This window comes from Astyanax mexicanus, chromosome 23 (genome assembly GCF_023375975.1).
Source record: "Astyanax mexicanus isolate ESR-SI-001 chromosome 23, AstMex3_surface, whole genome shotgun sequence".
NCBI classification, from domain to species: domain Eukaryota; kingdom Metazoa; phylum Chordata; class Actinopteri; order Characiformes; family Acestrorhamphidae; genus Astyanax; species Astyanax mexicanus.
The window spans coordinates 4696903-4723706 of record NC_064430.1 but is presented as its reverse complement, the minus strand read 5'-3'; the positions used below and the strand labels follow the sequence as shown (position 1 = coordinate 4723706).

The window sequence follows — 26804 nt, the reverse complement described above, 5'->3', positions numbered from 1 at the left end:
AACAACATTAATATGGAGAAATCATTTCCAATAATACAGCAGTGGTGGCTGCTTGATCATACCTTGTGCTCCAGAAGGATGCAGCTGAGCACCTTCAGGCAGGCATCCACCCCCAGAAGCTCCAGCGGCAGGTGGAGAGGAAAGTCCACCATGCAGAAGCGAGACGAGTCTGGCAGGGCGAAGGTGAGCGCTGGCTGCAGCTCGTGAGGAAGAACCTCCACGTCCACACGCCTGAGACCCGCTACAGGAACCGGAGAACGCAACAGCCGGTACACCCACGACTCAATCTCCTTCAGGTCCTGCAGCAGCTGACTGCCCTTTTCCTTCTCCTCCACTGAAAGAGCGCCAGTGAACACGCGCCACATAGCATCCCTGCAAAATAAAGAGAGAGAAAAAAAAACAAAAAACAAAAAAAACAGATTTAGTTGAAGGTAGGTACGGCTGGATGATATGGCCACTTTTTTATACTCTTATACTGATGAGAACAGTATAAGAGCCACACTCTGTAGTGTACACTGCAAAAAAATATATCTTGGCAATTGAAATCCCCTTAAAATGTAGTCCATATGGTTTCTTATACTTGTTTCAGGTAATGGAATCCACCATAAGTGTCGACTTAATTGGCAGATCATTTGAATTAATTCTGGAAATTCAGCTTTTGTTAATAAAAAAATGCTTAAAACAAGCAAACATATCTGCCAATGGGATATTAAAGTAGACTAAATTACTTAAAAGAAGAAAAAATCAATTAGAAATAAGTCAAAATAATAACTGGACAACTCATGATACCTTACTTTACCTCACTCCGACTCACTGTATCTCAATGACTTACTGTTCCTTGCTCCTGACACACTGTACCTCCCTCTGACTCCCTGAACCTGACTGTATCTCACGCAGACTCCATGTAACTCACTCCCGACTCCATAAACCTCCATGAACCTCAATCCAACTCCTTGTACCTCGCTCCCAGCTTCCTAAATCTCATTGAACCTCACTCCAACTCCCTGTACCTCACTCCAAACTCCCTAAACCTCACTGAACCTCATTCCCGACTCCCTAAACCTTACTCCAACTCCCTGTACCTCACTCCCGGCTTTCTACATCTCAGTGAACCTCACTTTAACTCCCTGAACCACACTGAACCTCATTCCGAGTCCCCAAACCTCACTGAACCTCAAACCGACTCACTGAAACTCACCGTATATCACTCAGACTCCCTGTATCTCCCTCCAGACTCACTGTACCTCCCTCCGACTCCCTAAACCTCACTGCATCTCACTCAGACTCCCTGTACCTCAATTTTTGACAAAGTTTGCTGTTATTCACAATATTATTGTTGCTCTTTTGATCAGTGTTTATCATAATACGATAACAATAGGAACACAATGTATCTTACAGCTCTACTGTCGACCTTAAAATGTGCTTTTTCAACCCTCAGTTACAAACAGCACATCTACCTGCAGCACCTCAGGCACAGTCCTACTCACACATTTACTCACACACTCTTCACTCACATACCCCTTTGGAATTATTCGGCTGAAACAGACATCCTGGCCAGATCCGGCTTAGTTATTTCTATCCCACAGCTCTCAGCACAGTTTTCCTCTTATATATTTTGACACTGCGTCATTTAGCAGGACACACTGAAGTCCAGCAGCTCACAGACTGAACTTCAGAGCTCAGTTTCTGCTGGATGAGATGGCTAAACCACTCCCTGCTGGTCCAGTGGATCGTACACTCTGTATTTCTGCATTTCAATGGACACTGCAGAGCTCCTCTCTTAAGTGCGTCATATTTATGCATGCTTTTCAGTGACTGGGGATCTTTTTATCATCACCCGTCACTGCCCACGCTACCCACAATTCACAGGTGCTGACAGCTAAGAGGCAGGGGAAGTGATGACACTGCAGAAAACAGGCCTAATAATAGGACCATTAGTCACAATGACTTGTGACAACTGACAACCCTTAGACCAGCCTGTCCGTCTTCGGCTCATCTTTCTTCATTCTCCCTCGGCGTCTCTCTCTCTCTCTCTCTCTCTCTCTCTCTCTCTCTCTCTCTCTCTATCTCCACAGGGCTCATCCTGCTCTCTGTAACCAGCCGTTTCACACAGCCAGGCCACGCACAGCCCGTTAGGCTGACAGGGCTAAACAATGCGACTGTCATTTATGAGGAAAAGATGAGCTTAAATGGACATGAAAGATAAAGAGTTCAGGATAATCACATTCTCTTACTGTCAGACAGGTACTTGTGTATTTATTATCTCGGTAGGACCTCTCTAAACCTTTATTATACCTATTAAACTGACCGAGAGGTAAAAATAGCTCAAAAACAATGGCATCTGGCAGCTAACGGTGAGGATTAGTCCTCTAATCAGTTTAAAGCAATGTCGCGGAAATGCCAAGCAGACTTCCTGCAGCTTGCTGAAGCCCCGTGCAATAGGGGTGGGCGATATGGCTCTAAAATAATATCACGGTATTTCATGGTATTTTCACAATAACGATACTTTTGGCGATATGACAAAACACTAAATTAGAAAAATTATTTAGAATTTTATTCACTGCATGCAATATGATATGGCTAACTGAGATATAAAAAAATAATGTTATCAGATTTGTAAAAGAAGTCAATGATCCAGAATGTCATGATACTAATAATAATGCACTCCATATATCTCCATATATCCAGGATTAAAGTAAAATAAATGATACTGGACAGATAAAATCTCACTCTAGTAGATATATGATGGGAAATGAGAACAGTGTGACTTTTTCTTTTGCTAAACATTGCAAAAAAGTTGTGCCCTGATGTGATAATTAGGTAATTAGGGGTATGTGATATGGCACGATATTTCAGGGTATAATATCGTTCACGATATACAATTTTTTTGGCGATATTACCACGTACAATAGAAATATAGCTCTGAAAAAAATAAGACAAGCTGGAAGCTGGAACTTTTGCACCAGGAATGACAAAGGAGATGCATTAAAAAAACTGATGCCACCAACAATGTTTCGGTCATCAGCTGCTGTGGTTTTCCTTGATCAACTTGTTCGACATATGTTACTCAGTATACCAGTGACGACTTTCTTCTTTAGAACATTCCAAGCGGTTGTACTGGCTGCAGTCAATATTTGTGCAATTGCTGTGAGTGATGATCATTTTTAAATAATCAATTTAACAGGACACACCTGTTAAACACCTAACAGTTGTGAACTGGGGGTGTTCGGATAAAAGACGGCAGATTCTTTGTGACAGACCATGCATGTATTTCGTATAGTTCAGTGTAAAAAGACAAAGCTAAGTGGAAGAAAAAAACAAAAACTCCAGCAGGCATTTTCACTTACTGCCCTTTTTTAGTGTAGCCTACTTTCCTGAGTTAATACAATGGCTATAAATTAGTCCAAGTGTACCGCCACAGGTCAGAGCGGGTCATAGATTGGCGTCCTCCTGAGCTGAACTCTCAGCACGCTCTGAATCCTGCAGCTCAGTGCTGAGCAGCGTTCCTCTAGCTTCAAGCTAAGCACTGCAAGTCACTGTTCCTCGAGACTCCAGACTAACAAGAACTTGTTGCGTAGGCTGCAGTCGGGTGGAGGATGGAAGAGGGGGGAGGGGGGTGCAGTGCGTCTTTTATACCAGCGAGCGTAAGCCGTAATTTGCTGTGCAAAAGCCTCCCACCTCCTGCAGCCGGTCCCTGAGGAGAGTCAGCAACCTCAATCTGTCAAAAAGTCTGATTCAGTCGTCTCTGACTTATATAACAACAACTCTCTGTTATTCCCGCTCTCTTACTATCTCTCTCTGCAGACACACTGCGGCTGCGTCCCTTTTTACATTTTAGGGCAGCACTGAGTGACATACGGCAGGATAATATATTGTGAATATCGATATACTGTATGCAAAACTGTTTTATATGAGAAATTAAAAATTATAATCGCATAAAATTGAGACTTCTTTACAAGGTACCATCTGTGTTCCATTTAATTTTAGATAGAAAACATACTTGTGTCGATATATACTTTTTTATTTTATATACATAGAGTATACAGCTCAAAAAAAAATAAATAAGATTTTGACAAATTGAAAACCTCTGGAATATAATCAAGAGGAAGATGGATGATCACAAGCCATCAAACCACCAAACTGAACTGATTGAATTTTTGCACCAGGAGTAAAAATCCATAAAGCTATCCAAAAGCAGTGTGTAAGACTGGTGGAGGAAAACATGCCAAGGTGCATGAAAAAAAAACTGTGATTAAAAACCACCAGGGTTATTCCACTAAATATTTATGATTTCTGAACTCTTAAAACTTTATAAATATGAACTTGTTTTCTTTGCATTATTTGAGGTCTGAATACTCTATTTTAATTTGTAATTTGGGAGAAACATCTGTAGTTTATAGAATAAAACAACAATGTTCATTTTACTCAAACATAAACCTATAAATACCTAGCAAAATCAGAGAAACTGATTCAGAAACTGAAGTGGTCTCTTGATTTTTTGTTATACGCCAGTAATAGTTACGACTCTAATTTCCTGTGCTGGAACAGATGGTGTTACTGCACTTTCTACTGCAGCATTTACACACTTACACACAGCACATTCACACTTTCATCATCATAATAACTAGAAAAGAGACACAGAAACACAGAGAGAGAGAGAAAGAGAGAGAGGTGAGTACTGTTTCCTACACCTTTAAACTCTGAGACTCTTAGAAACTGGAGAAAACTGCTACAGGAAGGCGTCTGGCTGACCCACATGGAAACAGCTTTAGCCTTTAGCTAAGATTTACATGATTGAACTAAGCCTCAGTTTCAGCAGTGAGAAGAATTAGAGTTAGTCTGACAGGTGAAGTGATAAGCAGTAATAAAGTCATTTGTAAGATGATAAAATGGGTCATACAGCACTGCTACTGAGCTAATAAACAATAGGGGTGTCCCCTTAAATAATTGTCATATTTTTTTAATAAGATCACTTCATGAACTAAGCCATGCTATACTAACTTTAATTACTCTAAATAAGAGTAAAAAACGATTTAATAAAATAAATAGTCTCTCACTATATAGTGCACTATCATTGTGGGGAATAGGGATCAATTTCAAATTACAACCTCAGTCACTTGTTTTGGGATATTTCCAAATAAAGGAGTTGCCAAATTAATACTAAAATGTGCTGGAAACACAACAGTGTCATGTGGTTTTTGCTGCTTTCCAAAAGCAGTAAAATCCATGCTCTGGTGGTCTCCTCAGAGCGTTAACTAGACAGTGATAAGCTCAAACCATAACCACAGCAGAGCCTGAAGCCACAGCACTAAACCATGAGGATAACACACCTCCTGACCGCTGTGAAATCCAGGCTTACAGCTCCAACAGCTTCTACAAACGTTTAAAACCGGCAAGAATAAGCTGATTTCTGATGGAACGAATGTTGTTGAAACATAGTTCAGTTCTGAGTGTTGTAAAATGCTGAAATATACCAATAAAATATACAAGGGGAAACGACAAAAAGCTAATTAAAGAGATTTTGTGAATGGCAGGTAGAAAAAAAATTAGACAATGGGTTTTACTAAGTAAAGGGGCTCTGCTGTGGAGCTTTACATACAGTAAGAGTATATATATATTATTTTATCGTACATATCCATTGTTCATTTCTGTCGTTTGTTGATGCCTTCAAAACTGTGCGTGCATGTGCACGCTCTGCTCCCTGCTCTGCTCCCTGCTCTGCTCCCTGCTCTGCTCCCTGCTCTGCTCCCTGCTCTGCTCCCTGCTCTGCTCCCTGCTCTGGTCTGCTGCTGTGCTGGTCTGCTGCTGAAAGCTTGCTTTAATCTTCAGCTTCTACACTTTTCTCTGTTTTCTTCTCTTTTACTCTCTTCACACTTACTAATCCACTTTTAGTCTGCTTCCTCTTTGCTCTACACACCTATTAATCCACTCTCAGTCTACTTTTATAGACTTTTTCCTCAGGTTTGCTGGATTAGCTGTTTGCTGCTGCAGTTTGTTTGTATAAGTTTCTAATTTCAACTGAAACAAGGTGAGTGCTTTTTTTTCTCCATGGCTTCTGCTCAGGTTTACACCTGTTTAGAGTGTGGCATGTATAGCTTAGATCCCTTATCCACCGATACTGGTAACAATAGTGGTATTTGTACTAAGTGTGAGATAGTTAGCACCTTGGTGGATAAGGTGAATAAGTTAGAGCTGCACGTCCGGGGTTTAATAAGGGATAGACAGCAGGATTCACTGTTAGCAGCCCCGGGTGTCTCAGGGAGAGTTAGTACCCCCTCGACTCCGGCCTTAGAGCCCTCACAGCGGGGCGAATGGGTAACGTCTCGGCGGCATAGTCGAAAGGCTAAGGCTAATGCTACCGCAAAAGCCACGTGTCAAACAGGTTTGCCCCGCTCAGTGAAGCACCAACTGAGGAGCCTGTTAAAGGTACTCTGGTGATAGGAGACTCTATCGTCCGACACGTGAAATTAGCTACTCCTTTAGGGGCACCAGCGGCAACAGTTACTTGTTTACCGGGAGCCAGAGCACCGGACATTAGTGGCAACCTCAGGTTAGGGAATAGGAGATATTCGAGGGTAGTAATTCATGTAGGGGCCAATGATGTTCGTCTGCGGCAGTCTGAAGTAACTAAGGCTAATGTTAAAGAGGTGATTAAACAGGCCCAGACGCTGTCCGAGGAGGTAATCTGCTCTGGCCCCATCCCAATGAGGCGTGGTGATGAAGCTTACAGCAGGCTTTCTTCGCTGAACCGCTGGATGTCCAAGTGGTGTGCAGAAAATCATGTGGGCTTTATAGATAACTGGCTACAGTTTGAGGGCAAGCCTGGTCTTTTAGGTAGGGATGGTGTCCACCCCACGCGGGAGGGTGCTGCCTTACTTTTTCATGCAGCATAGCTCATAGTCTTTTAGCTAGTCGGCAGAGTAGTATTAGAAGCTGCTGACAATCCAGAGCCGGGACCAGGCCGCAGACAGAGAGGCTTAACCGACCGTCTGCGAGCTGCAAAGAGACGTTACCTAGATACCAATGTATTCAGACTGTGTCTGTCCCCCGAGTCAAACAAAAACATCAAAAAACTAAAACAGTCAATCTAAATAACTTAACTTATATTAAACAATCATATCCAGACTGTAGTACTAACACTTCAAGCCTAAAGATTGGTTTACTTAATATTAGATCTCTAAATTCAAAAGCAGTTCTGGTGAATGAAATGATAACTGATCAGAAATTCGATGTTCTGTGTCTGACAGAAACCTGGATTAGGCCAAATGAATATGTAGCATTAAATGAAGCCACCCCTGCAGGCTATAACTATATACACAATCCGAGATTGTCCGGTAGAGGAGGTGGGGTCTGCATATTTTTCCAAAGTACCTTAGTTAGCAATCAGAAACACTATGAAAATTTTACTTCTTTTGAGCTTCTTTACACCAGTATAATTAATCCAGTTACAAAAAAGAATGCATTTTCTTTAATTAACATCTACAGACCACCAGGGCCCTATTTAGAATTTTTAAAAGAATTTAGTGATTTTGTCACAGACTTAGCAGTAAGTAATGATAAAGTGATTGAGACTTCAACATTCATTTAGAAAAATTGGATGATCCATTAAAAAAGGCATTCACATCGATTTTAGACTCAGTTGGTATTATTCAAAATATAACAGGACCTACTCATTACTGTAATCATACTCTGGATTTAGTTTTGACCCTGGGTGTGAGCACAGATAACCCGAATATTCGTTCTCAAACCTCCGCAATTTCAGATCATTACCTTATTTCATTTAAATTACATCTCAGTCATAATATATGTACATCCCCTAGCTACTCTGTAAAACGTGCAATTACGCCTTTTACAGCCCAACAATTTACAGATAAGCTTCCAGACTTATCAACTCTAATGTACTCTCCTGTAGACCCAGTAGAACTAGACAAACTAACCGAAGGTTTAGAAAATACCTTTCGCTCTACCTTAGATGTTGTAGCACCCCTTAAACACAAAATAGAGAGACAGAAAAAGCTCGCACCATGGTACAATGATCAAACTCGTACCTTAAAGCAGTTAGTACGAAATTTAGAGCGTAAATATCGATCAACTAAACTGGAAGTGTTTCACTCTGCGTGGAAAGACAGTCTTGTTAAATATAGAAAAGAACTTAATAAAGCCCGCTCAGCATATCTGGCCTCACAGATCGAGATAAATAAAAATAATCCTAGAGTTCTCTTTAGTGTTATTTCCAAATTAACTAAAAACCAGGCAGGTACTGAACCTCAGATTCCAGCCATTCACACCAGCAACGATTTTATGGACTTCTTCAATAGTAAAATTGAAAACATTCGGGATAAAATTAAACAGATAAATATTACATCCTCTCTGTCATCTGGTCTGGCTGATCTAGAACAAAACCCTGTTACTGAAGTTAGGTTGGAAGTCTTTAACCCACTTCCACAGCTAGAACTAGAGAAAATTATCTCCTCTTCAAACAGCACAACCTGCACACTTGATGCTGTTCCCACAAAATTACTAAAACAGGTACTGCCAGATATAATTAAACCTCTGTTAATGATAGTAAACTCATCGCTCACCCTGGGCCATGTACCCAAAGCCTTTAAAACAGCTGTAATTAAACCTCTGATCAAGAAACCAAATCTTGATCCTAGTGTACTGTCTAACTATAGACCTATTTCAAACTTACCCTTTATTTCTAAGATTTTAGAAAAAGCTGTAGCCCAACAACTTTGCTCTTACCTGCAAAGAAACCAGATCTATGAAAAATTTCAATCTGGATTTAGGCCTTATCATAGCACTGAGACAGCTTTAGTTAGAATAACAAACGATCTACTTATAGCCGCCGACCAAGGCTGTGTTTCCCTACTGGTACTTCTCGATCTGAGCGCAGCCTTTGATACAATAGATCATACTATCCTTTTAGAAAGACTAGAGAACATGGTCGGTGTAACCGGAACTGCCTTAGCATGGTTTAAATCGTACTTAACCGATCGCTATCAGTTTGTGAGGTTAAATGATATGTCTTCCAGTTATACCAAGGTAAGATATGGAATTCCACAAGGCTCTATATTAGGACCGTTATTATTTACATTATATATGCTCCCACTGGGCAAAGTTATTAGAAAACATGATGTGAATTTTCATTGTTATGCGGATGACACGCAGCTCTTCATATCAGCCAAACCTGATGACAGAGTGAGATTAAAGAAAATCGAGGATTGTGTAGAAGATGTAAAATCATGGTTGTCGCACAACTTCCTCCTATTAAATAGTGATAAAACAGAAGTTCTCCTATTAGGCCCCAAAGCTGCTAGAAATAAATGATCAGACTTAATGCTAAATCTGGCTGACCTCTCCGCCACCCCTGGTTCAGCAGCTAAAAACCTTGGAGTTATCATAGATTCAGATCTAGCATTCGATAAACACATATCTAATGTTACTAGAACAGCTTTTCTACACCTCCGTAACATCGCCAAGCTAAGAAATGCCCTATCACTGCATGACGCAGAAAAATTAGTACATGCCTTTATTACCTCAAGGCTAGATTATTGTAATGCGCTACTGTCTGGATGTTCCGGCAGTAACTTAAATAAACGTCAGCTAGTTCAAAATGCTGCAGCCAGGGTCCTTACTAAAACGAGAAAATTTGACCATATTAGTCCAGTACTATCAGCACTGCACTGGCTTCCAGTCAAATTCCGCATAGACTATAAAATTCTCCTGTTAACGTATAAAGCCCTACACGGGCTCGCTCCTGAGTATTTACGAGACCTCATCTCCTGTTATGAACCACCGCGATTACTTAGATCTCAGGGTGCTGGTTTATTAGTAGTGCCTAAAATTCAGAGGAGCTCTGCAGGAGGAAGAGCTTTCTCTTATAAAGCGCCTCAACTCTGGAATAATCTCCCCGAATATGTTCGGGACTCAGACACAGTCTCAATCTTTAAGTCTAGACTGAAAACTTACTTGTTTAGTTTAGCTTTTGGTAATTAATGTTTTTCCCTTTAGATAAGGCTGCAGATTCAGGGGTTCATGGACAGAGGGAATTGTGGTAAACTGAGATGCTGGTGCTGTTGTTCTCCCACTGCACACAGTCACTCAGGTTTGTGGACGGTGGAGTGGGTGGATGCCAGTGTTTCAGGGAGCCTCCATGTCTATGTTACCTTCTGGCTCTCTGCCTTTAGTTAGGCTGTTTTATTCAGTTCTGCCGGAGTCATTTGCCACACTCTGATAATGTTTTATATTCTCTGTTTTACATAAATCCAGTCAAAACTAATTCCATCTCTCTGCCTTCCTCCGAGTTACTGACTGCCCACCTGTCTGACCCGATACCGAGGGATGTTGGACCCTCAGGCTCTCATGTCCTCTGTCTGGCCAGACTGGAAGTTTCTGAAGTCAGCTCTTCTCCATCCACCACCACAGATCAGCTGCTCATCATCCATCTTACTCTATAAGCCATTAGTGGAGCTGCTATACACCTGAATATATAAAACCATGTGGATGTATGAAAGACTTTTTAAAATGAATTTAAAAGCCATTTGACCAGTGGTAGGATGGTCCCCCCTTTAATGTGAGTCTTGGTCCTCCCAAGGTTTCTTCCTCCTCCTGCAGCTCTGAGGGAGTTTTTCCTTGCCTCCGCGCTCACTGGGGGTTCTGTATTATGTATATTCTATGTTTAATGTTTTGCCTGATTCTTTGTCCTGTAATCATGTTTCTGTAAAGCTGCTTTGTGCCAACACCTGTTGTAAAAAGCGCTATACAAATAAATTTGATTTGATTTGATTTGATGTATTCTTCTCGAGGCATGTAATGTCAAGGTCACTGCACACCATGACCGCATGTGTGCCAAAATGAGAGAGGAAGAGAAAGAGAGAGAGAAAACACACAGGACAGTGAGAACACGAGAGAGAGAGAGTGCACAAGAGTGTGTGAGAGAAACAAACCACTTCAGAAAGAGAATAAGAAAGAGAGAATAAGCATGAGAGAGCACAAAAGAGAGCGAGAGCACTACAGAGATTGCAGGAGAAAGAGCACAAAAGAGAGCATAAGAGCCAGAACAAGAGAGAGCATGAGGGAGAGAGAGAAAGAGAGAGAGCACGAGAAAGAGAGAGAGAGAAAGTACACAAGAGAGAGGGAATAAATAATAAAAAATAATTAAGAGCAACAAAAGTCTTTATTAAAAATGAAAAAGACAAAAAAAATGTATGCTGGGTGCTGGTCACCAGGGCTGCTTTTTTTTTAGTGAACTTTAAGTGAACCTGGTGCAGTAATGAAATCAGAAAAAGGCCGGCAGCAGCAGCAGCAGCAGCAGCGGCAGCATCATCTACAACAAATAAATGAACACTGCTCTACAGTATCTCCCAGCAGCTAGACACCGTTTCCAATGAGGCTGAACTCACAGACTCTCAGTCTTATTGCATAAATTATTCTCTCTCAGCTTCAGAGCAAGCAAACAAACCGAGGCCTGAAAACTCATATGTGACTCTCTCTTCATGGAGGCGGTTGCTAGGCTACATTACAAAAAGCTCAGCTAAAGAAAAGAAGAAAAAACACTTGTGAGTGTGAGTTGTGTGTGTGTGTGTGTGTGTGTGTGTGTGTGGTGGGGGGTCTGAGCCCTTGTTGACGATGCTTATTGATCTGAATGAGGGAACTAAAGCACTCACTAAAGTGACGATTGTTTAATGATACACTCTTCAGAGGTTAGTCATTACTTGTGACTGGTCAACGCAATACGGTCCAGCAGTTAACTGAAAACAACCCTGTCCACAGCTGTACAAGATGTGCTCTGAGGAATGTGCACATGTGCATTATCACGTAAACCACTTTACAATGTATACACCATGCTACCAATTCAGATTAAATTATGGATTAAATCTCACCGTTTTACAGCTCCCTCCTTTGTGTGTGCCTGTGTGTTTCTGTCTGTCTGATCTAGGGTACTAGTGGTGGGTGATTTGAGAGCACGCTATGCATGATTGTCTGTTGCTTCCTGTTGTCTGTTTGTGTGTGGATCAGTGCTGAATGAAAATGAATGAATGAAGTTACGCTTAAGTATTGCCAACCACTGATGGTATAGTTACTTTAAAAAGTAATCAGATTACTGATTACTTATTACTCCTTTAAAAAGTAACTTAGTTACTTTTAAAATCAAGTAATCCAAAAAGTAACTAAGTTACTTTACAAGTTACTTTATTAGTTACTTTCAGCAGCTGCAGACACCACCTCCCGCCGCCTTAACATAAACATTATAACCAGTTTTGCCAATACTCCCTTTATTGGAAAATGCATTTTTAACAGCAACAATGTATCTCTTGACACATTGACACAAAAAAAAAATCTCTGGAATGAATTTAACATAAATCATTGTTTTTATTAAAAAAAATAAAATATGGTCTTTCTTGATTTCACTTAACCTAAATACTTGTTTTTAGAAAAAATATAAAATAAAGAAAGTCTTTCTTGACCTGATATATTTAAACACTTTAAATCTGAACATTAAAGCTGTTGTTCTCAGCAGGGCAGCAAGGAGTGGTTTTACAAAACAAAACCGTGTATATGGTTTAGGCTGACATCATGTGTACTTTTGTTATTTTGGCCTGGTTTTATTTAATAATATAAACAGTGGAGTGGGGGGAGTAAACCAATGGTTGTACCTCATTAACAGAAGCTTCTAAATCCTCTAATCCTCTAATAGAAAGTCTATTACTTCTAGGCACTTTGTTGTCAGCACAAAGTGTACAGCGAACCCTGATATTGGAACCTTTAGCTGATACTAACTCAAAATAGTGGTATTTCCAGCGAGTGAGGCGGAGAGAGAGTAACGCACAGTGACTTGGATAAGTAACTTTAATCTGATTACTGGATTAGAAATAGTAACGCGTTAGATTACTCGTTACTTACATCACTGGTGCCAACCATTGTGCTGTGTATAAAGTCTGCCCAATATATAGGAGTGTTGTGCAGCGTTGTCATTACATTCTACTGTTCTGACTGAATAAAAAATATTTTCACTCAGATTTTATAAATATGATCTTGATTTTCTTTTTTCCTTTTCTAAAATTTGATTTAAAAAAATCTGCATCTCCATAAAAGTTGTCAGCAGAGGGAAGCATGAAGTGCTGTAAGATTTTCTGGGAAAACAAAACTGCACGGCACTGACTTTTGTGGAGATGTGGATTTCATTTTCCAGCAGGACTTGGCACACTGCTCACACTGCCAAAAGTACCAAACGGTCTTATAAAATATTCAAATTTTCTGAGACACTCATTTTTGGATTTTCACTGGCTGTAAGTCATAATCATCAACAATAAAAGGAAGTAGCTTGACACCTCATTGGTAGAATCTGGAGAGCTCTGACATTTAAAATGAGCCATTAATAACTTTTAAAGTGCACAAGAAGTTTATTAAAAAACACTGTTTACATCCCATAGTGCAGGTAAATCTCTGGACGCCGCCATCACTGTACTGATAAGGTCATAGACATTTATATATACACATAGAATTAGCATAGCCTGCTTTCTGGCGTAGAACAAGGTGTTTAATACACTTATAATAATCACAATTCTACCCATTTTTACCTGATTTTCACAAGGCTTGAATTGATAATAATATATGGTTTGATAATATATGTATATAAACAGTGTAAAAATGATGTAAAACTTGGTAGAGTTGAGATTCAACAGAGGGCTATTAAACAAAAGTTAGTACTTTTTATTATGTTTTATTATAAAAAAGATCACTCTGTGTGTAATACATCTATATAATATACATAAGTTTCACATTTTGAACTGAATTACTGAAATAAAGGAACTTTTCAATGATATTCTAATTTTTTGAGGTGCTCTAGTAAGTCCTGAAGTATTTGAACATGCACTGTAGCTGATGAACCTGCTGCTGGCGGGTATTTGAGGTTAGACTCACCGCTGGGTGCCCTTGGCAGCGCCGGGTCTCTGGTTGAGGCGGTGGCTGCAGCAGTCCACCATGCGTTTGAGGATGTACAGACACTCTCTGAAGGTGGAGAAGAACGGGTAGTGGCTCAGCATGCACAGAGACGTCAGCGTGCTGTTCCGGTTCCGCGCTGCCGCTCTGCTGCGTTTGGGCCGCGGCGACTTCCCACCGCCCCCCTCGCCCGGCGGTACCGCTCCATCTGCAGCCGGGGGCGCTGTGGAGTCGCCGGAGAGAGAGAGCGTGGAGGGGTCGGACTTCTCTGTGGCTTCGACTGCAGGGTCCATCTGAGGGGGCTTGTCTGAAAGAAAAAGAAAAAAAAAAAGAAAAAAGAAGACATTGAACAGAAATGTGGCTGTTAACAGATTAGCATTGGGTGATATGACCCTAATAAAATAATATCGCTGTATTTTTGCGATAACAATATTCTTAATAAATATTGGATAGTGCTGCATCTACACTCCCAAAAATATTTAATTCAAGAAATATAATCTTTTTGAACCTGCCATAATATGGAGGACCAAAAATGACATAGGTATAAATAAATAAATGCACATATAAATGTATAAATGTATAAATAAATAAGTAAGTAAGTAAGTAAGTAAGTAAGTAAGTAAATCAACGAGGATAGGACCGCCTAACTAATTACCAAACAAATGCAGAAATACAGAAATAAATAAATGAAGAAATGGGGAAATAAATCAATAAATAAATGTAGAAATGTTGAAATAAATGAATGAATAAATAAATAAATAAATGTTCAAACAAATAAATGAACAAATAAATAAACGTTGAAATAAATAAGAAATGTATTTAATTACTTTATTTACCTATACAATTATTTATGCATGTATTTATTTATTTTATTTATTTATATATTTATTTATTTATTAATTTATATGATGTGTATTTATTTATATATTTATGTATTTATTTCAACATTTATTGATTAATTTATTCATTCATTTATTTATTTCTACATTTATATGTGCATTAATATATTTATACTCATGTCATTTTAGGTCCTCCATACCATAAAACCCTGAGAATCATAATAATCACAGACCTTTGCCCTCTGCCCGTGGGCGGTGATGGCCCCTCTGGAAGGATCGGTAGAAGTTGACGCAGATGCCATATCGCGTGATGCCCGAGTCCTTATCAGTGAGTGCGAAGACGAAGGACGAGTCGTCGCGGAGGCTGACCCGGCGCTGCCGGATACTCAGGCAGCCCTCAGGCTGGCAGAAGAACACCACGTCCGGCGGCAGAGGAAAGTCTGGATGATCCTCCAGTGGGTAGCGTCTCAGCAGCTGCGGCGTCTGAGCCACACTGTCACTACTGGGCTGCCTTGTGGGTCAAAACCGACAGGACAGGAGAGTGAGGGATGAATAGGCAGTGAAATCTATACAAATTCAATACACTTTTATTAAAATGCATTAAAAAGGGACCTCACTGTCCCTCCACTGAAACCCTCACCATTGCTGCTGTCCATTTCCCCTTGTTCTATACACTGCTGTTTATATATACTATATGATACTATAAGGCACACTTAAAAAAAATTTAATTATCCCAAAAATCGTCAGTTCTTCAGCAACATTAGCATTACCCGCTAACCGCACTAAGCGCTAGCTCTTTGGCCGTCCAGAGGTGAGTATTATTATTATCGGCCTGTAGCGTGCTGCTAACCATGGCTAGCATTGCTTGAGCAACATTAGCATTACCTGCTAACCGCACTAAGCAGTAGCTCTTTGGCCGTTCAGAGGTGAGTATTATCGGCCTGTAGCCTACTGCTAACCCCAGCTATCACTGCTGGAGCAGCATTAGCATTACCCACTAACCGCACTAAGCGTTAGCTCTCAGGCCGTTCAGAGGGGGGTACTATTGGCCTGTAGCCTGCTACTAACCCTGGCTAGCACTTTTCAGGAGAGAAATCTATGTAGACTAACATCCAGCACTCGTTTTACTTTTTAATGTTTTTTTTTTATTTTTTTTTTTAATTTTTTTTAAGAATTACAGTTTTGTTTATCTAACTTAGCTTAGCTTTACGGGGGAATTTACCTGGGGAATTGGAAGGAAAACATGGCAATAGTATCCATCGCAAAAATGATGACAGCGCTGTTCCATACTAGAGTCGCAAAAGTCGCCTTATAGTGCAAAAAACACGGTAAGTGCCACATATTGTGCCAGATTCAATGTGTTTGCACCAGTTACACTGTCAAATGAGCCTTTTTTACCTGTTTTGAGAACATAGCCTAGAAGCTGCAGTCTCCAGAACACATTCTATAACTCTCGTTATGCTCCACCCACACCATATTTGTCATATTTTTTTAACCTAATGACCTTGTCCAGAATGCTGCCAGAGGTCTGATAACACACAATACACAAACATATTACCCGTACTGATAGTAGGCAGCTGACTCCGTCTATTCAGTTCAAGCATAAAAGCACCTCACCTCGACTCGGCACACACCTCAGGTAAATACAGTTGTGGTCAAAAGTTTACATACACTTGTAAAAAAACATAATGTTATGGCTGTCTTGAGTTTTCAATAAGTTCTACAACTCTTATTTTTCTGTGATAGAGTGATCGGAACACATACATGTTTGTCACAAAAAACAGTCATAAAATTTGGTTCTTTCATAAATTTATTATGGGTCTGCTGAAAATGTCACCAAATCTGCTGGGTCAAAAATATACATACAGCAACAAAATTTGTCAATTTTGGTGATGTAGCGAGTTGTGTCAATCAAATTAGCTTCATGTCATGGCCTCTTCACTTCTTGTAAGTGATTCTGATTGACTACAGCTGTTGACTTCTCATGAGCCCATTTAAATAGGGCTCATTTGACCCAGTGATTAGACTCAGCTACAAAAGCTACAATGGGAAAGTCAAAGGAACTCAGTGTGGATCTGAAAAAGCGAATTATTGACTTGAACAAGTCAGGGAAGTCACTTGGAGCCATTTCAAAGCAGCTACAGGTCCCAAGAGCAACTGTGCAGACAATTATACGCAAGTATAAAGTGCATGGAACAGTTGTGTCACTGCCACGATCAGGAAGAAAAAGCAAGCTATCACATGCTGCCGAGAGGAGATTGGTCAGGATGGTCAAGAGTCAACCAAGAATCACCAAGAAGCAGGTCTGCAAGGATTTGGAAGCTGATGGAACACAGGTGTCAGTCTCCACAGTCAAGCGTGTTTTACATCGCCATGGACTGAGAGGCTGCCGTGCAAGAAAGAAGCCCTTGCTCCAGAAAAGGCACCTTAAGACTCGGCTGAAGTTTGCTGCTGATCACATGGACAAAGATAAAACCTTCTGGAGGAAAGTTCTCTGGTCAGACGAAACAAAAATTGAGCTGTTTGGCCACAACACCCAGCAATATGTTTGGAGGAGAAAAGGTGAGGCCTTTAATCCCAGGAACACCATGCCTACTGTCAAGCATGGTGGTGGTAGTATTATGCTCTGGGGATGTTTTGCTGCCAGTGGAACTGGTTCTTTGCAGAAAGTAAATGGGATAATGAAGAAGGAGGATTACCTCCAAATTCTGCAGGAAAACTTAAAACCATCAGCCCGAAGGTTGGGTCTTGGGCGCAGTTGGGTGTTCCAACAAGACAATGACCCAAAACACACATCAAAAGTGGTAAAGGAATGGCTAAACCAGGCTAGAATTAAGGTTTTAGAATGGCCTTCCCAAAGTCCTGACTTAAACCCCATTGAGAACATGTGGACAGTGCTAAAGAAACGGGTTCATGCAAGAAAACCATCACATTTAGCTGAACTGCACCAATTCTGTCAAGAAGAGTGGTCAAACATTCGACCTGAAGCTTGCCAGGAGCTTGTGGATGGCTACCAAAAGCGCCTAGTTGCCGTGAAAATGGCCAAGGGACATGTAACCAAATACAAATGTTGCTGTATGTATATTTTTGACCCAGCAGATTTGGTGACATTTTCAGCAGACCCATAATAAATTTATGAAAGAACCAAATTTTATGACTGTTTTTTGTGACAAACATGTATGTGTTCTGATCACTCTATCACAGAAAAATAAGAGTTGTAGAACTTATTGAAAACTCAAGACAGCCATAACATTATGTTTTTTTACAAGTGTATGTAAACTTTTGACCACAACTGTAAGTGACTGACAATATGCCTCCACCAGGCTCATTTTCATCACTCAATGTAAATGATGCCACTGACACTCTCTGCTCCACACTAAGCTCCTGTTTGGACAACCTCTGTCCTCTTACATCTCGAGCCATTAGCTCAAACAAACCGCAGCCATGGCTTAAAAATGACACACTCAGGGAACTACGCTCCAAACTCCGAGCTGCCGAAAGAAAATGGCAAAAAAACAAAAAACAAGCAGACCTAAAAAATTACCAACTGCTCCTGGCTTCTTTTTCAGCCAACCTCACTACTGCTAAAGCTGAATTTTATCACAATAAATTCTGCTCTCTCACAGACTCACAGACTATTTGCTACATTTAAATCACTACTCAACCCTCCGCCTCCTCCTCCGGCTACATGCCTTACGGCTGAAACACTTGCCTCATTCTTTACTGGCAAAGTGGCGGCCATCAGCAACCAGTTTACTGATGCACAATGTAGCAGTCCTACTGCATCCTCTACTGCCCGGTGTCCCTCCACCGAAGGCGTTGCTTTCTCCTCGTTCACTCCTCTCACTGAGAACGAGACACTGGCTCTCCTAACACGTAGCCGTCCTACTACGTGTCCGCTTGACCCAATTCCTTCAAACCTACTGCAAACTATCGCACCTGCAATCATTCCGGCTATCACTCACACCATCAATGCCTCTTTAACTTCTGGTGTATTCCTGACTGCTTTCAAACAAGCACATGTGACACCACTGCTTAAAAAGCCTTCTCTCAACCCCGCCCAGGTTGACAACTACAGACCGGTCTCACTGCTACCCTTTCTCTCTAAAACACTAGAAAGAGCAGTTTTAAATCAGGTCTCTGGCTTCCTCTCCCAGAATGACCTTCTGGACCAGAACCAATCTGGGTTCAAAAAAGGACACTCTACCGAGACGGCTCTGTTGTCTGTGACTGAAGCGTTGAAAACTGCCAGAGCTGCAGGTCAGTCCTCAGTGCTCATTCTGCTGGACCTCTCGGCCGCATTTGACACAGTCAACCATGACTTCCTCCTAACTATACTCTCAAACATGGGGATCGCAGACAATGTGCTGTCATGGTTCAGATCGTACCTCACTGGGCGCTCGTTCAAGGTGTTGTGGCAAGGACAGCTGTCCTCAGCCCGCTCCTTATCCACTGGGGTTCCCCAAGGTTCGGTACTGGGACCCCTTCTCTTCTCCATATACACCACCTCTCTTGGTCAGGTTGTCCGCTCACACGGATTTTCCTACCATTGCTTTGCTGATGATACCCAGCTATACCTGTCGTTCTCACCTGAAGATCACTCAATCTCTGCACGGATATCGCAGTGTCTCTCTGACATATCCTCATGGATGAAGGAGCATCACCTTCAATTAAATCTCTCAAAGACTGAACTTCTGGTTATACCAGCAAAACCATCTTTTCAACACAACTTCTCTATAAGTATCGACTCTCTCTCTCTCTCTCACCGACAAAGGTTGCTAGGAACCTGGGTGTTCTGGTTGATGACCAACTCTCCTTCACGCACCATGTGGCCTCAGTTGCTCGGTCCTGCCGCTTTGCGCTCTATAACATCCGAAAAATTTGACCGTTCTTGACGCAACAGGCCACCCAACTCCTGGTGCAAGCGGTCGTCATCTCACGCCTCGACTACTGCAATGCCCTGCTAACTGGCCTCCCGGCCTGTGTAGTAAAACCACTCCAGATGATCCAGAATGCAGCAGCACGTCTGGTCTTCAACCAGCCAAAACGGGCACATGTCACCCCGCTGCTCGTTGAGCTCCACTGGCTACCAGTTGATGCTCGCATCAAATTCAAAGCTCTTACAATCGCCTACAAGGTGATGACAGAACAGCTCCTTCCTACCTGCACTCACTCCTGAAGGCTTACGCTACCACCCGGCCCCTGCGCTCCTCCAATGAACTTCGCCTCGCTTTGCCAAACACTCACACAAAGCAATCCAGACTGTTCTCATACAGAGTTCCCCAATGGTGGAACAAACTACCCTCCACTACCAGATCAGGAGAATCTCTCACTATCTTTAATAAACTCCTGAAGACAGAGCTCTTCAAAGAGCACTTACTCTCCTAACACCTCTAACACACTAACTACTTCTAACCTCATTTCCTTCTTCCCCTCCTTCACTCCTCTATCCTATTATTCCCCTTTGACCTCCTTTTATCCCTATCCAAAGATGTTTTACCTTTAAACTTATTTTACATTGTACTTGACTATTGTAAGTCGCTTTGGACAAAAGCATCTGCCAAATGTAATGTAATGTAATGTAATGTAAATATATACCATCATATATTAACTCTATTCACACTTATTAACAGAAATACAAGTCTATGCCCATAAACATTGAATTATGTCATTGAATGACATTGAATGTAGATCTTGGAACCCAATAAATATCAAATACCAATGAAATACCTAAACAAAACACACATTATCCATATTTCAACTCCATTGATCATATAGGCTATGGCAATCACAGTCAAGATGGAACTGGCACAAGCGACCAAAGAAACTAATTTGATTTTTTTCCTTGTTAAAAATTATGATAAACCCTATATGACCATAGCTTAAGTAGTTGAAATGCCTTATGCCCATTTTATTCAATACAAGAACAAAAAAAAAAAAAAAGATTGTTAGTAGTTCATCTCAGTAGCTAGTTAGCTAGCTAACTTTCCCGTTCCACCTTAAATGGTGCAAGAGACAGCAGAGCCTGCAGCATTTAAGGTGGAACAGGAAAGTAAGATAGCTGGCTACCTACTGAGATTTATTTATCCTAATTCCATGGTTGCAGCAGAGACTGCAGCATTTAAGGTGGAACAGAAAAATTAGATTAAAAAAAAAACTAATCATTTTTAATTACTCTCTTATTTGTTTTCCATTTGTGTTGGTTTTTCTAAGTATTATCTGAGGATAATAATAAAGTATGCAAAGAGACAGGTACAGAACTAGAGTCTGTAATTATTATACAACTACAACGTGTCCTATATGATCTCAATATCATACATACCTGGCTCCAACTACCACGAGGTAGTCCAGGAGGCGGGGACACATTTTCTTTTTCTCCATCTTTAGGCGAGCAGTATTTTTAAGTCATGGCAACCATGGAAATTATCCCTCGTCACAGATTCCGTCCAATCAGGATGCAGCAGAGCTAGGAGCGGGCAGACGCAGACTGGCAGCATCCAACCATCGTGCAGAGGGCCATGCGGGAACGCGTCCTCCTGGAAGCAGAGAACAGAGACAGGAAACATTATGGAGGTGATCCATCACAGTCTCATTACTGCAGCTCCAGTCTCCTACAGAGCTGCTGCAAAGACCAGAACAGGAAAAACAACAGCTGCATGGATTACCTGCCATTTACATTCTCACATTTCAAACCTGTAAAAATGCCAGGAAAAACTAAAATACTGTTTATATAGTACAGTTAAAAAATATATAAATATAGAGTCTCACTGCTAATATCAATTGAGTGACCGATATAAAGTAAATAAATGTAGGGCTGCGGCTATTGAATCTTTTTATTAATCAAGTATTTTAACAAAAAAACATTTGATTAATCTAGTAACTGGATAAAACATATTTTTGCTTGGTTAAAAAGCAATTATAAATACATATATAAGAAAAAAAAATAACAAACTAACAAAACCATACCAAAATTATGACTTTTGATACGATACCTGCATAAATACTACAGCAAAAACCTCAAAACTCATATATTAATGGAACAATAGAAATCTGAACATTGAAAAAAAAATTATTTGTTTATTAATAATAAAATAAAAAAAAATCTGATTTTTTATGTTATGTTTGTTTTTTTTCCCAAGTAAGAACATAGTTAACTTATGTAATTTCATTGTGATCTATGTGCTGTTTGGACGCTTTGAGGAACTTTTGCAAAGGGTTGAGTGCAGAGTTAATTTATTGAGGGAATCAGATCAGGAATAGAGTGCAAGTTTGAATCAGTGATTCAAAACATTGTTCACAGGCTCATGTGTTGACCTCAGGCTCTGAGCTGAGGCGGGGAAACTCAGAGACGACACAGAGCTCTCCTTAGACACTGGATTATACTTAAAAACTAAGAAATAAATAAATAACTGAAACTTACTGTTATAGAAACGTTAAAGAGAGATTATCATCACAGATCTACACCGGAGAGCGATGATGCTGCAGTATTTATAAACAGTACGATTTATCTGTAGATCTTTCTAGCGAAATATACGTGTTATGCTGACGTGTTGAGGAATTATTGAGTTATTAAGCTGAGAAGATGACAAAGTGTGATTTTTGCGTCAACACATACCTGGAGCTGATTGGGTTAAATTACTGGAACTAAATAAATGTGGTATTGTATTGCTTTTAATGACAAGGTTTTGAGAGACTAGGTTTTTGATGCAGTGTGTCTATGGGATAGAAGATACAGGTGTTCAGCTTAGACTTGTACATTCACCCTTTACACAATAAAATTCCTCCTGATTTGTTGAATGGTTTAATGATCTTATGGGCTGTAGAGGGATAAATATGCAAATCCCTTGCAATCTAGCTTAAAAGAACATTGAGACTCATTGAGACTTTTGAGACTCAGCCTTTTGGGGAATCTGGTTTTAATACCAAATCATGTTTATAATCATCGCTGTATATTGGGTTAATTTTGTCTGAAATTGTAAAAAAAACGTTGCATTTTTAAAAATTGCACCCCAGCAGCACCTAAACATACCGTATTTGTAAAGCACAATGACTTTTATCATATTTTATAACAATATCTGTCACATCTAGTGCTGTGCGACATGACGATAAATATTGTGGGGACGATAAAAAAAGCGTCTATCGTGCTACTTACCTTCTATCGTCCCTATCGTTTCTACAGTAATTTAATCAATGATTCATGCAAATTTATAAAGTAGGCTCCGATGAAATGTATTGGCGTGGTCACTTTGCATAAACTCGGTTTATATAAGTGATAATAAAATAATCTTCGCAAAAAAAAGCTTCATAATGTGGTTTTGGGTTTTGCGACATGACGCTGCTTTACGTTATTTGACGGACAGGCGCAGACACGCCGGTTTGCGACATGCTTTACATTATTAAACCCATGAGAGCTGAACAATGGAGACGCATTGTTCTTTAAAAAAAAAATCTGTTTTCATTTGATACATATATTTTGCTGAACTAAAAGGTAGTAATTCTCATTTGTGAAAGTTGGGTTTAATGTCACTTTGAAATCAAGTTGGAAAAAAGTAAGCAATGATATTATTTGTCATATTTTTCAAAGACTAACAGAAAACATACTTAAACGTGATCTCATGATATATATCTTTATCGTGATATAAAAAATTCCATATTGTGATATATGATTTTTCCCATATCGCCCAGCACTAGTCACATCTAAACATCTGTCTGATGTAAAAGCCTTTTTTTCCATAATAGTGGTTTGTGCAGGACATGAGGCACGTAGATCCTATTCTCCTTATCGCATCTCAACAATGGTCTCGCCAACAAATGTACACACACACACACACACACACAAACGCACACACACACAGTTATTCTTCATACACAGTCATATTTAACAAGCCTGTTTATTAAGATCCATCAGCACATGCCTGCATAAACGCCAAGCCAAACATAGCTATTCAAATAAACCATACGTGATGTTTAGTGCAGAGCAGAAGGCCATTTACCAAAGCTTCCACAGCACATCCTGAGCCCTCTGTCAGTTTCAGATCTAATCTCAGTGTGCCGTTCCAGACCACAGGCAGGGACGTGCTGTTTAGCTACATATATTTAACTACAGACAACTTTGCTGACTGATTATTCATTCTAACTTCCAGTCTTTTATCAGTGTTACACATAATTACAATAACTAAAGGTGCATGGATGTATTACAATGTAATACACACTGTAATCCTTAGGCTTTGGGCCAAGACTCTCAAACACTTCCATGTAACAACAGAGTCAAAAAGGATTTGGGAAAAGGCTTTAAATATTTAAATATTATTTAAAAATTTAAATGGCATAATGCTTAAATGCACAAATGAGGTGATGAACAGTGAGGGTGGCTGTTGCCTTGTCCCTTATCTGGTGTGCTTACATTTTTGGAGATACAGAAAGGTAGTAGCAGTGTGAGGCCATTTTCCCCGTCCCAACAAATTCCATGTTAATTTTTATATTTATTATTATTATTATTATTATTATTATTATTATTATTATTATTATTATTATTATTATTATTATTATTATTATTACTATTATTATTATAATAAAAATAAGAAACGTTGCAGCTAGGGGTGCAGGAAAAAAAAAACTATTCTTAAAAAAAAATCATGATTCCTTCCAAGCTTGGTTTTAATCCTGCTCTTCCGCTATGTCTCGATTGTATTTTGTATCATGTTTGCGGCTGTATATATAATTTTTCAATAAAGAAAGAAGAATAAATATACTATATATTGCTATCCATGAAAAATCCTGTGCTAAATTTCAGGGAGCATCACATAAAACAAAAATGGTCTTCTAAAAAAGAAAATGGTCTTCAGTTATTAGTCTTATCAGGAATCTAATGCACTATTTCTACTTCTCTGTATTATTATTTTTCTCTTTACTGCTGTAATCACCTTCTCCCCACAATGCAAAAAAAAATATTAACAAAAAAAAAATCATGATTCCTAGTCCTAGCGATTCTGGATTGATTCAAAATGCCCCAAAATTGATTTAAAAACGCATTTAGGTTTTATTTTTTGACGCTCCTACTCTTGACAGTATTGCTTACCTCATTACGCATCCACTTGGTCACCGTAGAAGAAGGCCATCTAGGCCGCCGTACAGCAAGCTAATTAGTTAGTAAGAGCGCTCTGCTGTGGCTAAAAGCCAGTGTTTGGGCAAAATTTGGATTTTACAAGATTACGATTTAAAGATTTATAAAAAATGAAATATGAAATGTTGCAAAAAAAATTGATACAGTAAGGAACCTGAAATTATTGTTTTAAATAAATGTTCTATTTGTATAAATTGTCAATTTGTAGGGGTGTGACGAGATCTAGCGAGATTAAAACGGATGATATTTCTCGTCTGGCTTAAACCTGTCTCGCGGGGCAAAAAAACAGTTAAGTGTGGACTTTTTAAGAGGGATCTGGCAACCCAGTAGCGATAGCGATAGAGTATGATGGCTGAGCAGTGAGAACAGCTCTCAGCAGAAGAGGAAAATTCGGGCATTTGCATAGAAGATGCTTCTGCTATTTTTAAGTTGTATGTTTGGCTGCATTTTGGCTCCAATGGAAACAATAAACGGTAATAGAGTGACCAACAAGATACGAACCATATATAAATACTGTAAGTAAATTAATAGGCAGCTGTACTAATCCCTTAGCTCTGTACTGTATTTAAAAAAAAATGTTCTGTCTCTGTTTCACTTAAAGCATAGGCTTAATATGACTGGTTATGGGTATGCATAGTTAAATTACAAGAGATTTAGGAGAAAAAAAAAAACACAAACCATAGGCTTAATATGACTGGTTATAGTTTGCACTTATTGTTTGCACTATATAAGACCTAGAAAAGTTTTATTTTTTATTCTTATTTCAATTTCTTCTAGAATCAGTGTGTGAGAGAAACCAGTCTGTTAAGTTTGCGTTATATGATTTTGTCAAATAAAACTCTAGTTTTCAAGCCATTTTTCATTTTTGACGTTTTCTTTAAAATTTTATTTTTAAATCTCGTCTCGTCTCGTTCTCGTGAACCCAATATCGTGTCTCGTCTCGCCTCATGATATTAGTGTCTCGTCACACCCCTATCAATTAGTCTTTTCAATCACATAATTTAAACAAAATTCACAGACCATTTGAATAAAAAAAATCGCAAAAATCATAATCGAATCGCCAGACACAGAGAGATTCGCACTCCTAATTGCAGCCCTCATATATAACGCAGCACAGTTATGAAAGTGTTTCTGTCTCTGCGTCGCTCGTGTTCTGTGTTAAACTGGGTCAGTGTTTACTGCTGGTTCTGAATACATTTCCCCTGCTTCAGACAGCTTGCAGCACACAGAGACTCATACCAGGCTGTAGAGTACCATCTGGCACACTGAGCACACAGGCTCGGTGTTCAATGGCTTCCTTTCTCTTCATATTTCTGAGACGCGAGCAGCCGAGGCCAGGAATTACTCAGCGTTACGTGATTTCCCTTTCACCGAGGAGGAAGACTGAGGGCTCGAGGCAGAGTGAGGCAGTATCTGACTGTCTTCAGTATCTTCAGCACTGCAGCAGCACAGAGAACGCACTGACACTTCTTTTCACCCAGACAAAAAAAAAAAAACCTGCAGTTTTACGTAACCTCTGAAAAAACTGATACCTGCCTGTTACAAATCCAGAGAACTGCGAAAAGCTAGTGTAGCAAACGCTCATGTGGAGGTGTGTGCTGTTGAAGGACTGAGGAAAAGCTGAGATTAGGGCTGCCACGATTAGTCGACTAGTCACGATTATGTCGACTATTAAAATAGTCGACGACTAATTTAATAGTTGATTAGTCGTTTTTTTTTTTTTCTTTGTTTTTCTCTCCAAACTGCTGCGACTGCCTTTCTGTCCTGGACGCACATGCGCAGTAGTGGAAACCGGGGTAGGTAGTGGACGACATCTCAGGACATTATACAGACAGGCTCTGGTTTCATGGCTACCCCGCTACAGAACTCAAAAGTGTGGGATCACCAAGAAAATAAAA

At 39.9% G+C, this 26804-nt stretch overlaps 1 protein-coding gene across 49 annotated transcripts in view; it reads right to left on the bottom strand.

Annotated features, from left to right (window-relative positions):
* Positions 1 to 26804, bottom strand: part of madd (MAP-kinase activating death domain) — a 130248-nt gene that overhangs the window by 69510 nt on the left and 33934 nt on the right. For all 49 annotated transcript variants that reach the window (XM_049470915.1, XM_049470918.1, XM_049470919.1 and 46 more), the window contains exons 2-5: positions 21106 to 21319; positions 15017 to 15294; positions 13927 to 14251; positions 63 to 372 (exon numbers count right to left, since the gene is read on the bottom strand). In XM_049470915.1, coding sequence (XP_049326872.1) covers positions 63 to 372; positions 13927 to 14251; positions 15017 to 15294; positions 21106 to 21164 — 972 coding nt within the window. In that variant the 5' untranslated portion in view covers positions 21165 to 21319. The remainder of the gene's footprint in view (positions 1 to 62; positions 373 to 13926; positions 14252 to 15016; positions 15295 to 21105; positions 21320 to 26804) is intronic.